Source organism: Anastrepha obliqua, chromosome 4 (assembly GCF_027943255.1).
Source record: "Anastrepha obliqua isolate idAnaObli1 chromosome 4, idAnaObli1_1.0, whole genome shotgun sequence".
NCBI lineage: Eukaryota > Metazoa > Arthropoda > Insecta > Diptera > Tephritidae > Anastrepha > Anastrepha obliqua.
Genome location: NC_072895.1, coordinates 49,692,640 through 49,709,383, shown reverse-complemented (window position 1 = coordinate 49,709,383; position 16,744 = coordinate 49,692,640). Strand labels below are relative to the sequence as shown.

General features: G+C 37.9%; 1 protein-coding gene across 1 annotated transcript in view; it reads right to left on the bottom strand.

The window, feature by feature from the left end:
- Positions 1 to 16,744, bottom strand: part of LOC129244126 (uncharacterized) — a 143,790-nt gene that overhangs the window by 16,382 nt on the left and 110,664 nt on the right. The window contains exon 6 of the mRNA XM_054881742.1: positions 13,915 to 14,028. Within this exon, the coding sequence (XP_054737717.1) occupies positions 13,915 to 14,028 (114 nt within the window). The remainder of the gene's footprint in view (positions 1 to 13,914; positions 14,029 to 16,744) is intronic.

The window sequence follows — 16,744 nt, the reverse complement described above, 5'->3', positions numbered from 1 at the left end:
AGCTTATTTTTTAACAACCAACTTATTTGAATTGTAAAGTGCGTTGGTTGGTTTGGTTGGTTAAAGTGGTGATTCTTCCAGAATCCAACTAGCGCTTCTGCACCATTTTGTTGCCACATCCTCGTTACCAACTTGTTTAACGGTTATTTACAGCATAACTATGTCCAGTCTGTGTGGTTAAGGAACCTTATTAGGTTGTTAACGTCTAAGCCAGACAGTTGTTCGAACAGCGGTTGGCCCAGGGTTTACATTCTGTCCTTCCATAGGGCAGGGCATTCACAGAGGAAATGGAAGATTGTCTGCTTTTTATCCGGTTGCTTGCAACTGTGACAGTATGTATTGTGATGATACCCATTTTGGCGGCTTGTTCTCCGATAGACCAGAAGCCAGTTATGACTGCCGTTAGTCTCCAGGCGTCCCGTCGTTTCATGTTTATCAATATCGACGATCGCTTGAGGTTGTAGGTGGGCCATAACGTTCTGCTAATTTTGCATTTCGTCTGGACTTTCCACCTACAATCCACGATTCCGAGGTATTTTTGGGAAATTGTACTCTTGACTGCACCTAATGGTGTGAATACCGATTCTGCAAGAGCGTTATTCATGGCAGATCCCCCTCTAGCCAGTTCATCTGCTTTTTCGTTACCTTTAATGTTCCGATGTCCCGGGACCCAGATTAAGGTAACTTTATGGGTTTCACTCAAGATGGTGAGGCTATTCCTGCTTTGTTCCACCACTTTAGAGGTTGTAGTAGTGCGTCACTGAATTGTCATTTAAAAGAAACGCAATGTGCTTTAAAAAAGAGAAAGAGCATATACATGATGGTCGTTCAGGCAAGTTGCACTATATATTTCTTTAACATGTATGTATGCAACAAATTGCACTTTCTACTTATAAATTTATTCACCAGATATATATCTGCACTTCTCAAAAGGTCGACTAAAACCAGGATAACTGCAGCACTTCTTTCAATAAAAATTTTAGTACCCACTTTCAGGTATGGTAACAGGCCACCGATCTATAAAACAATGTTGATACAGCAGAACAACTCATCTAAAAGTTCGAATAATATTCGCTGCCTTATCTCTATACCCCATCCTCCACTATCCACAATAAATAGTCGCGTTGTCCAGTTTGACTAAATTTTTAAAGGAGTTTTGGAATAGTGCCACGTTCAGCACCCACTACAAATTGTGGAAATTTCTTTATAAAATTATTTCTTCTTTTTTGGCGACACTCATTACTTTGGAAGGGCCCAGAACGGTATCCATAACACACCAACTCCAGGCTCGTCCTCTGTGTGTCTGAATCTCTCTCGATGAATCTTATCTCGTTACTGTGTTCTAGCTGTCCTCTCGTTCGAGTATTTTGCTGATTACGTCGTTTGACGCGATGTCGCCATTCTGCTTCCTCAGAGTATCTCTTTCCGCGAGCCGTCTGCCACAACTAAAAAACGTGTGTTCAGCATCATCTCTCGGCGCTTTGCAGTAGATATATTTATGCACTTGGGGACGCTTACCTTGCCCATGCGGTAAAGGTATCTCCGGAAGTATCCCTGGTCCGAGAGGAACTGAGTTAAGAAATAATTCCCTTCCCCGTAGTTCATGTGGATCTATTTGCCTATTATGGGAATGAGTTTCGTCGTCTATCTGCCACTTGGTTCAGTGTCCCAGTTTGGCATCTCCGTTCCGCGACGCTAATGATGACGGGTTTCTTCTTGAAGTCCCATGCAACCATTCGTTCCCGGGGCTTGAGGTCGTACCCCATAAAGACTTCAACGTCAAAGGCAGTGTGGTAGATTGAGGCAACTCTGAGTATTACAATCATATCATTGCTTTGGTTAGGACTATTATTACGGCAATGGCCTTGCCCATCACTATGACTATGGACATACTACTCCATATTTGCTGCATGACTGTAACTTTGATTAAAACTACGATTGTGACTTTGACTAGAACTATGACTGACCGTAACTATGAATATTACAAGTAATAATACAACGACTATGGGTATGACAATGATTATTACTATGCTATGGCTATGATTATAGCTGTGAATATGATTATTACCAACAGTGTCGCCATGACCGTGCCAATGACTACGCTTTTGACTATTAACTATGATTAAAATATTAACAATGACTATGACGTTATAATGTTTTTGAATATAACTAAGCGTAGAATTATGATTTTTTTTTAGTAACGATGTTGAAATCAATATGTCAGATACATTATAAAAGGGCCATCCTACCAATGGTATGTGGAAACTGCTCCCACTAACGCTATAACATTCAATCTCTTCGGCTGATTTTCACCTTGGAACTGCATTAACATTTCTTCAAGGTGGAGCCGTATTTATGTTTATTGACACAACAGATTCCTACATCCGGGTGCCGCTCCTGAGGACGTACGGAGACTTTACGTCATCGATAGTATTAAAAGCGGTATGCCATCTCAGTGTTTTCTTACTGCCCCGTCGCTAATGGGTGAATATGAAAATATCTTCCGCAGAATATTTCTCTCAAACCCTGCCAGGTACGCCTCATCGGATATTGTCATCGTCCAAGCTTCTGCGCCATACAACAGAACGGGCATGATTAGAGCCTTATAAATTGTTAGTTTTGTACGTCGGCAGAGGACTTTACTACTATATTGCCTACTTAGTACAAAGTAGGCAAGAGAGATTCCACGTAGGATTTTAAGGCTGACATTGTTATCGGTGCTAATGCTGGTTCCTGAATAAACAAAGTCTTTTATAACCTCGAAATTATAACTGTCATCAGTGACGTTGGTGCCGATACGCGAGTGCACCGACTGTTTGTTTGAAGACAGGAGGTACTTCGTTTTGTCCTCCTTCACCACCAGACCCATTCGCTTTGTCTCTTTATCTAGCTTAGAGAAGTCAAAAGTAACAGTGCGGTTGTTAAGGCTGATGATGTCGATATCATCGGCATACGCCAGCAGTTGTACGCTCTTTTAAATAAATCGTGTTTGAGCGATCGATTTCTGCGGCACACACTATATTTTCCAGCATCAGATTAAAGATGTCGCATGACAGAGTTGTTGAAAAGTTTCTGTCTGAAGACGATGACTTAATAGATTCGGATGAAGATGATTATGCCATTGGCGGGCTTAAGATAGACTTGGGAGAGCTAGGAAGAAGAAAATTCTTCTGAAGAGGTTTTGGCAGACAAAGACGGTATCCCGTTGAATGTAGTGCTTGAAAAGTCTGATACGAAGGGTGCCTTTTATCGGGATTTGGCAACCCTTGTGTTGCAATCTGGCAACTGACAGCTGTATCGCAAAGTTTGACATTTTTGGCTTTAACGTACTCAGAACGTTATGAAATACCAGCGGTATTTGTGTTGTTTACAGTAACTTAAAAGATTCATCTCGGTCCAAAAATGGAATTTAATCGTAAACATTTTCGTGCGATTATTTTTTATAACTATCGACGTGGATTAACTCAGCAACATTGCATGGATGAACTTAATTCATTTTTTGGCGATGAGGCTCCATCAAGGACCAGTGTTTATCGATGGTATGGTGAATTCAATCGTGGTCGTAGTTCACTCCAAGACGAATTTCGTGAAGGTCGTCCAAAACAAGTTGTTGTTCCGAAAACCATTGATGCTGTGCGCGAACTGATATTACAAGATCATCATGTGACCTATCGTGAGATTGAGACAATCTTAGGCATTAGTGGGACCAGCATACATTCACTATTGCATAAACATTTGACTGTCAAAAAATTTGTTCGCGTTGGATTCCACACAATTTGTCAAGCGCTCACAAAAAGGCTCCTGTCGATTGGTCGAAGGAAATGCTCAAAAAATACGATTGTGGGGCTTCGAAAAACCTCTATGACATCGTGACAGGTGATGAATCATGGATTTACGCGTATGAGCCAAAAAGTAAACAGCAGTCGACTGTATAGGTGTTTCAAGATGAGCCAAATCCAACAAAAGTTGTTCGCGCACGAAGCACTTCCAAGCAAATGGTCGCCTGTTTTTTCGGAAGAACTGGACATGTCGCAACCGTACCACTAGAACAACGCAGAACAGTAAATTCTGAGTGGTACACAACCATTTGTTTGCCAGTTGTCTTCCAAGAAATTATTAAAACCAATCGCCAAAGACGGATCACTCTTCACCATGACAATGCGAGCTCTCACACATCGGCTCAAACAACTGCATTTTTGAGCACCCAAAACATCGAATTAATGGGTCATCCGCCGTATAGTCCTGACTTGGCACCGAATGACTTCTTTTTATTCCCGTACGTGAAAAACAAACTGAGAGGTAAACTTTTTCGACACCTGAAGAAGCGGTTGTGGCATTCAGAATGCATGTTTTGGAGGTACCTCATTCAGAGTGGCAAAAGGGCTTCGACAATTGGTTCAAACGCATGCAAAAGTGTATAGATCTTCATGGAGAATATTTTGAAATCAATAAAGTGATTTTCGATGATTAAAATTTGTTTTTGTTCTCTAATACCGACATATAAAAGGCATCCCTCATATAATTATTTTCTAAAAAACCATATTGCGTGGAAAAAACCGTCATAAGTGGTCGACGCAAAAAGCTACGTTTCATAGATATGAACAAAATATTGTACATCAAGTACGTGGTCCTACTCGCTTGTGCAAAAATATTGTGGATCCACTACAAGTGTTCAGACTTTTTATAACAGACGCCATAATTGAAGCAATTGTTGAGTGGACCAACGTCGAAATCAGCACTCGTTCGTGTATTAATTCCTTTGAAGCGGCGCAAAGAAAAGAAACAAACAATGAGGAAATAAAAGCTTTGATCGGTATGTTAGCTTTAACAGCTGCCATGAGGAATAACCACCTCTCAATTGCAGAGTTATTTAATTAGTCTTACTCTGGATCAAAATAAATATCACAACCGATTTAATTTTCTAATGTCCTGCTTGCGGTTTGATGATAAGGCAGTACGCGTAGGTCTGATAGCAGACAAATTTGCTCTGATAAGAAAGGTATAGGATATTTTTTTTCAAAAATGTCGGGAGAATTACACGCCAGGGCCCTATATGACCATTGACGAGCAGTTAGTTCCATTCAGAGGTAGATGTGGTTTTAAAATGTACATACCGAACAAGCCTGCAAAATATGGTCTCAAAATAGTAATGATGTGTGACAGTAGAACAAAATACATGGTAGACGCTAAGCAATAGCCAATGGCAGTATTTTTTGGTATACTCAATATGGCTTATATAAATAGTTATGTTATATACACCCATAATATGTTCCAATTAGGACAGAAACCACTTAGTCGCAGAAAATTTATGAAAGGTTTACACTCTGCTCTCATTCAAAAGCACTTATATAAAAGACTTAATGTGGTAACTTTAAAAACGGCAGCTCGACAGAATATTCAAAGTTGACTAGTTCAACATGATGAGAATGCAGAAAACAGTAGAGAAGTATCAGCAAGCAAAAAAAAAAAGAAAGATTTGCGCGATTTGTCCATCATCCAAACGTCGAATGACCAAATCTTCATGCGCCAAATGTAAAAAAGCTTGTGTAGGGAGCATAAAATTGATCTCCGTGGTTCACGTGCAAAATAAAGTTAAAGACTTAAAAACAGAGTTTTATTTTTAGTTGTAAGCATAAAATGTACCTTTTTAAAGTATTAATGAATTTTAATTTGATTAATACTACTTTTTTGTTGAAGTTTGTCAGAGGCTATGAGCAAAAAAAAATTCCTTTTTGAAAATCAATATTTTTCATTTTAAATTTTATATTATATTAAAATAAATAAACAAGCATTAAAACTATTAAATAAATATTCTGAGTAAAATAATACATTTATATTTTATTCTTTTTGGGTGTAGGTGCAATCTGAAGAAAGCGTAAAAAGAATTGTCGTCATTTCAGCGAAGAATGTTTTTAGTGTACTAAAAATATGACTGTCCTTCTAGGGTTAAAAAATTTTCACAATTTTATTACTCTCCTATAATTTTCTTGACCAAAGTCGGTCAAAAGGTTTATAGAAAGTAGATGTCTTCAAAAGGGGTAAGTACGCCTGTATGTAAAATTGTGTACTTATAATTTAGTAATCTTCTCCTTGAGAACTTAATTTGAAAGGCCTATTCCAAAAAAGTTAATTACGAATGTAATTTTTGTTTACTCGTCGGCACGTTCTAGGCTTACTAGTCTTTGTTTTTATTTTTACTTTCATAGATTGAATTTCTCAGCTGTGTGCGCGCAAGCAATAAAGCTATCAAATTTATGTCTGCCAGTGCACCTCAATCTAAACTCATATATGTACCTATGTAACTATATGTGTACAAGGGCACATGTGCTCGGTGTAGCATTTCCATGTCTGCCTATATCTCTACTCGTGCTTATACTGACTCCCTTCTCAGCTCGCTGTCTACTGTCTGCGATTACAAACACACGATTCTATTGTACGTTTTTGTGTACACATAAACATCCATATGTTTGTAAATTTGTTGTGGCCTCTTGAGAAATTCCTTACAGGCGCATAGACATTCAAGCATTTGCAATTATCGCCACAAGTGCAGCCAAAGCGAGGATGACAGGTGCTGAAAAGCAATTTAATTTATTGGCAACTCAAGGCGAATAATTCAAAGGGCACTTGTTGCTTTTGATTGTGGTAAAATGGTCTTACACGTATGCCGGTTACATCCACATATATAAAATAAGCAATATTATTGGAAATTGTATTGAAACGTGACGGAAAAAAAAGTTAGAGCAGAGCTCCTTTTGATTTTCCCCAAAAAGTGTAGTAAGATAGGTAGGCAAGTAAGCAGTAATTGTTTGGATATAATATACAAATGCGAATACTTGTATACATGTAGAGCTGTTAGCTATGTGCAAATATATGGCGGCTTAACAATAAAATATTCAGTGTTATGGATGTTTACAGTAGAGAGAAAAGCCGCTTTGAAAGGCATTATAGAGTAGCTTTTCAGTTGATTCATATAAATTTAGTCTATGGAAAAACCAGTTCTCTACAGACTATAGGAAAATATAGGTTTATTACTAAGAGCACTAAAAATTCATTGGATACTAAAGTAAGAGTTCAGAGTTTTAACGAATTCACATTTTTCTAAGGAAAAATCAATTGATATTGAACTCGAAATCTTATTTAATTCACCAAGTGCACGTAACATTGGTGCATTACGTGCATAGACAGCTGTACAAATTTCAAACCCATTTAATGTATGGAGCAGCATGTAGGTATAGGTAGTCAAGTATACATTTTATACATGTGAATGTACGTGGCAACTGATTGTTTTTGTAATACCGTAAAATACAAAACTTTATTTAAGATGTTTCGATTTGGGTCAAATATGCACCGTTTTGTTTTATAATTCATTGCCGTTTTTAAAGGTAGCTTCGTAATACATATCTCAGTCTTGGCCCTTATTGGCGAAAAACTCTAGTAATCGAAATTCACAATCTTCTTTTGATACAAATTTCTTATCAGTTGGGAAGTTTTGCAAAGAGAGAAAAAGGCGGTAATCGCTTGGTGTCAGGTTCGGATGCAATAAAACTGCCCACCCAAGCTCCCAGAGCTTTTAGCGAGTCATTTCACAAGTGTTGTCCTGATCGAACACAAAGCGTCTTCTGTTGGCCAATTCTGCGTGTTTCTGGTCAATCGCTAGCTTCAAACGGGCCAGCTGTTGAGAGTAGAGATCTGAATCAAGTGTTTTGTCATACGGTAGCAACTCATAATAGATGATTTCTTTCAAGTCCCACCAAATATATAGAAGAATCTTCTTGGCCGTTAGTCCTAGTTTGGCCACCATTTGAGCTGCTTCATCACGATTTGACCACGATGGTTTTTGGACAATATTTTCATATGTGACTCATTTTTCATTCCCAGTTTCATATAATTACGAAATAGGTCAATTTCATTCCATTTGACCAATGGAAATTCGATCCATCATGTTATTTGCTGTTAATTGGTCTGACACCCAAACATCGAGCTTCTTTTTGAATTCAGCTTTTCGTAAATGATTTAAAATTACTTTATGTGTGATCAGTATAGCCATCTTACGAGGAAATAATGTATTTCATTTTCCTCAAAATATATACAAGGTGGCGCAAAAGTAATCCTCCTATCAGAAAATGCTATACATTTTGCGATTGGCCCCTAATGTCAGTTCAGTTTTGACATTTGTGTAGTAAACACATGCGAAATACACGTTAATAAACAATGTTACGCTACACTGCTCCAGAACGCGGAATATTGATGACTATTTATTTGACCAATAATCGGTCGGTGACTTTGGCACAACGTGAATTTCGTCGCAGATTTCCTCGCCGTCCAACGCCTACTGGTGAAACACTGCGACGTTTAGCCGCTCGCCTCGAAGAGACTGGCACAACACGAGATGCTGCCAGGCGTGGTAGACTCCGGAGTAGCCGTTCTGCAGAGAATATTGCTGCTGTAGCCGAGGATGTCATGGAAGCGCCGTCGACATCGACCAGACGACGTGCCACGCAAATGGGTATCAGTCGACGGTCTTTACAGCGAATTTTGGTACAAGATTTGAAGATATTTCCGTACAAAGTCCAGACGGTGCATCGGCTGTTAGCTGCTGACCGCCAATCGCGTCTAACATACGCTCAAGCCATCCTTAATCACCACCAGGAGGAAGATGATTTTTCATCAAAAATAATCATGAATGATGAGGCCCATTTCCATCTTAGCGGGTACGTAAATAAGCAAAATTTACGCTTCTGAGGCACTGAAAATCCGCCTTAACCCACGAAGGGCCATTACACCCGCTCAAAGTCACTGTATGGTGTGCCGTTTTCGCTGGAGGAGTCATCGGACATTTTTGCTTCGAAGACGTCGCGGGCCAAACGGTTACTGTGAATGGGGAGCGCTTCAGAACAATGATCAACGAGTTCTTTTTGCCGCAACTTGATGAATTGGGATTGGAAAACATGTGGTTCCAACAGGACGGTGCAACGGCACACACTGCACGTGCCACAACCGATATGCTGAAGGATGCATTTCCCGGATGCCTAATCTCCCGTTTTGGCGATTTGCACTGGCCAGCAAGATCGCCTGATTTGACCGCTGCAGACTTCTTTTTGTGGGACTTTTTGAAGTCGCGGGTTTATGTCAACAAGCCTCAGACTCTTGCAGCTCTTAAAGACAGTATTCGTCAAGAATGTAAGGACCTATCGCCGGAAGTTTTGGCCAAAGTGATGGAAAATGCCATAAAAAGGGCTCAAATGGCAATTTACTGTGGCGGCGGCCATTTACATGACATCATATTCTCGACTTGATGTAAAAAAAACTAAAAGGCCAAATAAAAATAATCCACAAGAAGAATCACAGTTTTTTTTTTTTTAAATTACAGCCAGAAAACATCGCAAGGTTACTTTTGCGCCACCTTGTATATATATATGTATTTATATATAGCTTTGGCCAAAAATATAAGGTACCCCACTAAAATGCAAGTAATTTAAAATTTTGCTACAAAAGTGACAGCTCCTTTTTGCAAATATGTCAAAGGAAGGGAGGTCTCAGGTTTGAATTGGCAATTTGGTGGGATGTTCCCGGTGCGCGGTTGCATAATAGCACATGCACGATTTGCGGAGACAAAATCCCACCATAATAAAACAAAATCAATCAAATTAATCCATTTGAGGAGTAACATCAAGACACGCGTCACAAACAGGAGGAAGAGTTCGGCCAAACACCTAACAGAAGTGTAAACGCCAACTTTTTTGTTTGTTTTGTAATAAATCAAAAGGTGGAAGAAAACGCCTCACTAGTGTACGAAGAGGTTGAATGCTTATACGCGAGTCTCTCAAATATCGCTAAAAATCCTCTTCTGCCCTTACAATTGCCCTGTCGGAAGATATTGACAAATCCGTTACTGCTCGAAGCAGCCTTCTGGAAGCAGGTTTATAAGGATGCTTATAAGCAAGGAAGCCGTGGCGCATAGAACTGGCTCTCTTATACCAAATTTTTTCGGAGGCAAATTGGTGGACTTTTTTGTGATCTGATGAATTGAACTTCGAGGAAGGCTTAGCTTATATCATTTTAAAATATCAAAAATTATAACTTCTTACCCCAGTCCAATTTTGAGTATTCAACACCAATTTTTTTTTTGTAAAACTTTTTTTCCCCCCTTTCCTACAGGTATTTGGAACACCTGGTGTGACGTTCATGAGTCGACGGGAGGTAGCATTATGATCTAGGACTGTATGGCTACTGATGGTGTTGGCAAAATGTTAATTTGCGAGGATCAAATGGACAGTCAAAAGTGCATATATAAATCTATTAGAAATTCGCCGTTAACGACGTTTTCGGTGACACTAATTTAGATAGAGTTCAATTCCAACCAGACAATGATCCTTGTCACAACTAAGCGACTACGATGCGTTGGTTTAGCGACAATTCCATTGGCCAGCGCAGTCTCCAGATCTAAGCCTCACAGAACACATTTCAGCTACAATATTTTAAAATGTAACGTAGTAGCGGGGACGCACTAAATATTATTTTTTTATCACTAATTCTTTTAATTTGTACTAATTTATAAATAAAAGATCACTAATTCAATGGGGTGCCTAATACATTTGGCCTAGGCTGTTTATAGCAGCTTCTGTTCAATTATCTTCAATTTGTTTTAGCCTGGAGCTGCATCTTTTATTTGGATTTTTAGTGAAAGATCTGAGATTTGGGCCACCCTGACCCTATATGGAAATTTTTAAGGCAAAGTTGCTTTCTTTAGTTGATTTGCCAAGACTAAATACATAATGAAAAAATGTTACAAAAACAGTATTACGCAGGATGAACAAAGGCTATTAATTGTAAAAGAAGATGTGTTCATTATCAACTGTGTCAAAGCCTACATTAGACGAGGGGTCTATATTTTTTTAACCGATGGTTTAAATTTTAAAATTTGGGAAAAGTTCAAGTGATCGAAAATATTTTATATGAAACGTCTGTTTTTTGTTTTGACTGCTGGAGCTGCTCTACATGCAAGTATTTTCTGTTCACTATTCTTATAGTACCAGAAAAAAGATGAAGCATTTTTATGGAAAATAATTAAGTGGAATTTGTTTCAATATCAGATTTCTATCAAACATCTTTTTCACATAACTCACTCACTAACTTTGTAAAAGTTGCAGTAACGAATAAAGACCGGCTTCGACGGTAGCATTTTTTTGTTATAACAGGTGGCGCTAAAGTAATCCTCTTATCAGAAAATGCTATAAGTTTTGCGATTGGCCCCTAATGTCAGTTCTGTTTTGATATTTGTGTAGTAAACACATGCGAAATACACGTTAATAAACAATGTTACGCTACACTGCTCCAGAACGCGGAATATTGTTGACTATTTATTTAACCAATAATCGTTCGGTGCCTTTGGCACAACGTGAATTTCGTCGCAGATTTCCTTGCCGTCCAACGCCTACTGGTGAAACAATGCGACGCTTAGCCGCTCGCCTCGAAGAGACTGGCACAACACGAGATGCTGCCAGGCGTGGCAGACCACGGAATAGCCGTTCTGCAGAGAATAGTGCTGCTGTAGCCGTCGACATCGACCAGACGACGTTCCACGCAAATGGGTATCAGTCGAGGGGCCTTACAGCGAATTTTGGTACAAGATTTAAAGATGTTTCCGTACAAAGTCCGCACAGTGCATCAGCTGTTAGCTGCTGACCGCCAATCGCGTCTAACATATGCTCAAGCCATCCTTAATCACCACCAAGAGGAAGATGATTTTTCATCAAAAATAATCATGAGTGATGAGGCCCATTTCCATCTTAGCGGGTACGTAAATAAGCAAAATTTACGATTCTGGGGCACTGAAAATCCGCGTGTAACCCACGAAGAGCCATTACACCCGCTCAAAGTCACTGTATGGTGTGCTGTTTTCGCTGGAGGAGTCATCGGACCTTTTTTCTTCGAAGACGTCGCGGGCCAAACGGTTATTGTGAATGGTGAGCGCTACAGAGCAATGATCAACGAGTTCTTTTTGCCGCAAGTTGATGAATTGGGATTGGAAAGCATGTGGTTCCAACAGGGCGGTGCAACGGCACACTCTGCATGTGCCACAACCGATATGCTGAAGGATGCATTTCCCGGGCGCCTAATCTCCCGTTTTGGCGATTTGCACTGGCCAGCATGATCGCCTGATTTGACCGCTCCAGACTTCATTTGTGGGGCTTTTTGAAGTCGCGGGTTTATGTCAACAAGCCTCAGACTCTTGCAGCTCTTAAAGACAATATCCGTCAAGAATGTGAGGACCTATCGCCGGAAGTTTTGGCCAAAGTGATGGAAAATGCCATAAAAAGGGCTCAAATGGCAATCAACTGTGGCGGCGGCCATTTACATGACATCATATTCACGACTTGATGCAAAAAAAATTAAAAGACCAAATAAAAATAATCCACAAGAAGAATCAAAGTTTTTCCTTTTTTTGAAGTGAAAACTTCTTTAGAATCGTTGGGAGTGATTTGAGAAAAAGTGAAACGAAAAAAGCGACACTCTTGGCTACGAAGCATTATATTATATGTTGGTATAAACGTAGCGACGAACTAAATAACTTTTAGGCCAGCACCGACAGCATGGCGCGGTAGCCGAGCGACTAGCAATGTGAGCTTCCGATCCAAAATCCTTGGTTCGAATCACAAGAAAAACATTTTTTTTATACAGTTATTTTATTTTATTTTATGATATGTTTATGAGGAGCTTTTTTTCATGGCAGAAATACACTCGGTGTTTTGCCATTGCCTGCTGAGGGGTGAGCGCTATTAGAAAAATAGTTTTCCTTAATTTTGGTGTTTTCACCGAGATTCGAACTGACGTTTTCTCTGTGAATTCTGAATAGTAGTCACGCACCAACCCATTCGGCTACGGCGTTTGTTTAATTTTACTGATGCAAAAATGAGGAAAAATATATGAATAAAGTTTGCTTACTGTTTACACATTTTCCAAAGGTGACGGAGAACCAAAAAAAAAGTCGATTTTCAAACAAATACGAGTGCATATGTGTAATTGTGTTAGAGTTTCGGTCACGCCCCAGCAAAACCTGCGTGCATATGTGTTTGTAACATTCAAAAAAATGTAATTGTGTTAGAGTTTCGGTCACGCAAGTTTTGCTGGGGACGCTCATAATAGCAACCGCGTGTGTATTTTTATATTCGTAAATATTTTCATTTTTAAATATTTACCGCAATTATGCCGAAAAATAATGCAGAAAAGTGTCGTGAATATCGACAGAAAAAAAATCAATAAATAGCATCACGGAATTCATTCACGAAAATTTAATAAAGTATACACCAGAAGTATCGCGGATACTTAGAAAAGATTACGATAAAGTTCCAATGATTTTAAGTGGCGATTTTAACGTAAATTTTGCATTGTACACAGCGGTTCCTTCAATTGACTTTCTCAATACATCATTCAATTTAAAAATATGTAAAACAACAATTGACGCGGTATTTCAAAGATATGTTGACAACATCGAAACCAAAGCATTTGTATCATAGTTTAGCTATCATAAGCCACTCGTATCATTTGTTGAAATTGAAAACATGGAGGATGAATAATAATAAAATGAAGAAAATAAAATATGAACTTTATAGCAATATTATAATGAACCTATAATTATCCCGCCCCTAATGCTGCTTTCGTCTCATTCTCTCTTAGTTTGTTTTACGGAAGGTTTCACTTCTATCGCGTCTAACCGTTAGACTGGTATTTTTTTTTAAATTACAGCCAAAAAACATCGCAAGGTTACTTTTGCGCCACCTGTTACTTCGTAATTCAAAATAAAATAATTCAGTAAATTTTTTGTAAACCTACAATTTTCCATTCAGAAATTTTGGCTCTATTTTGTTCTCTATTTTCATGCATTTTTTATATATTATCATCTATTAATATTACCTTTAAAAATGTGCACTAACACACTTGCAGGTTGCGTATTACTAGCAACACAGGTGAAATTCCCCGAATGCTCCCGACGTGTTCGTTGAATTGTCAGCTCTGATGATTGGAAATCTGTGAGGAAGTAGAAAAAGAAAATATGTAATAAAAATATTCTGGAATTTCAGTTAATAATTTCTTTAAAAAGATGTAAGAAAAAATTTAAGTAGATATAAAAAATTTTAAATAAAAATATAGAATGCTTAAATGCTGTAATTTTTTCATGAATATTCATAGTCCTCGAACTGAGATTGCAGATATCTATATTTTTACCACTGATAGATATTTAATGAATTTTTTACATGCAAACGTACTTGACATATTTGTTTATATAACAGAAAATTAAAAAAAGTATACGAATGCAAGCATGGATCCTCAGGTCAACCTGTAAAGGTAGCGGTATATTTATATTTATGTATGTCTGAAACAAAAAACTACGGTGATATTGATACATACGAGAGGACTTACAAAGGTTCGGTAAGTCTATTAGGTAGGGCACTTTTTTATTTTTTTGAAAATATTTCACATCGGTTAGAATAGAGACGTGAAATATAAAATAATTGATGCTATGTCAGTCGAAATTCCGCCAACGATGCAGCAGGAAATTCTTTACTTAATACTTCACGGTTTTCGACGTAAACTCAATCCTGCGGAAATTTTCAATGTGATCCAAATGCATATGGAATAGGCACTTCTTCTCTTAGGACTATGTAAGTGGTGTCAAAGACTCCTGACTGAACATTTTTCTGTGGAGGACGAGCCTAAAGAAGGACGGCCAAAATCGTCGACCGACGTGGAAATGATATGCAGTGAATTAGGTTTGAATGATATAGCAGTCTCGCGAATATTGCATAATGATTTGTAATACACAAAGAAATCCAATAATTTTTAATGACAGTATAAAAGAAGCTAGAGTAAATTTTATTCAATATATTTTAAGATAATTCGAAAACGGAGAGTCTAGCAATTTGAGTATGATTGCAATAGGTGACGAATCTTGGTTTTTTAAGTATGACACGGAAGCCAAATAGAAGTCTCTGGTATGGAGCCAGAAAGGAGCAAATCCATCTATGAAAGCCAGGTACCAAAAGTCAGCAACAAAAGTGATAATATCAGTTTACTTGGAAAGAGCAAAACTTGTTGCTGCTATACCGTTAGATTCTTCTCACACAATAATTGAAAACTGCTTACCAGAAGTGTTAAAGAATTGACTTGAAAATAGGAAAAACGAGGAACTGTCGTGTGATTTTTGGTTATTTCCAAAAATTAAAAAAATTTGGCAGGAAAAGTCTCTGTTAGCAATGAAGAGATAATAAATGTGGTTACTGCTGAATTTAATAAGCTATGAATACGTGAGTTTGAGGACTTTTTTCATCAGTTAAACAGCTTAAAAAATATCTTGAATTTAAAGGTGATTATGTGAAGAAAGTAAAAAATAATAAAAACTAGAAGTTAAAAATAAAAAAATGTGTCCGTTTTTCGTTTTGTTTACCAAACTTTTGTTATTCCCCTCGTACAAGGCAGCGTTTGAGTTGTGCACATGAAAAAATAACACCTTTTTCACAGTTATATGCATACGCACAAATATAGTGAATTTTGTTTTAGCCCACAATGCATTTCATTTCATTGACGTGAGCAGCCACATTTTTGCATACAATTTTGCAATCTGCTTGCTTTCTGACTATTTAAAATATCGTTGCATATTAATGCATTTAAAGATAAAATGAAGCGCGTATTAAATGATGATACAAGCAGTATAAGTTTAAGTGCGTACTTCTGCGTTGAGAAAGTTTCCTAAGTATGCAAGAATTAAAGTTACAGCCATTAGAAGAAATGCAAAATGGTTGTGCTTTAAATAAAAACTGGATCCCTTACTACCATCTTAAATTTATAACGTAATATAAAAAACCTTAATGTACTTGAAATATCGAAATCTGAATTTAAAATTGACTCAAAAATGCTTAATGGTTATTTTATTAGCGTCTGCAAAAGCGGAAATAGTACTCCAGTTCAAAATTATAAAAGTAATTTTGGTTAAAAATGTGAATTTCGATTTGATGGAGTATTGGGATCAGAAGTTGTGCTATCTGTCATGGGTATCAAGTCGAACGCCATTGGACATTTATTCTAAGCACTCAAATTATAATTAATCACTGCTTCACAACTTCATGTTTCCCAACAGAGTGAGAAAAGTCTATTGTATTCCTGTATCCAAATAGAACAATGCTACTCGTCCTAATAAGAAAACGTCCAACTGACCTGCAGATGTAAATGGTGTCACAATTTTATGAATAAGAATGAATAAATATATAATTAAATAAAGACTTAATTTTTTTTTTAAATAAATGCGTATAGTGGTATTGGCTTCTAAATACTGTTGAAACCCAAAGGACACGGGGTGTCCTTTTTCGCTGATGCGGTGCTTCGTCAAATACTCTCTGTTAACGGAGATGCAATAACTCGAATTTCATGTCCAAGCATATACGGACGATGTCACATCGGATAAATCCCTAAGAAAGCTTTGCATGGAAGTGCAGAGAATTCTGGATAAAATCGACGACAAGGTCTTTCCGTCAATCAGTACAAAACTAACTTAGTCTTGTTCACCTGAAATCGGAAATTGGAGTCTTCTAGTATTGAAAGGTGTGACAATCAGAGTCTCTGAGACAGTTTAATATCTAGGAGTAATCTTGGATAAGAGACTGACTTGGGAAACACATGTTTCGCTCAAGGTGAATCGCGCATCGCGGATCTTTCAAATTGCCGTAGAGCCTTTGGCAAAACCTGGGGT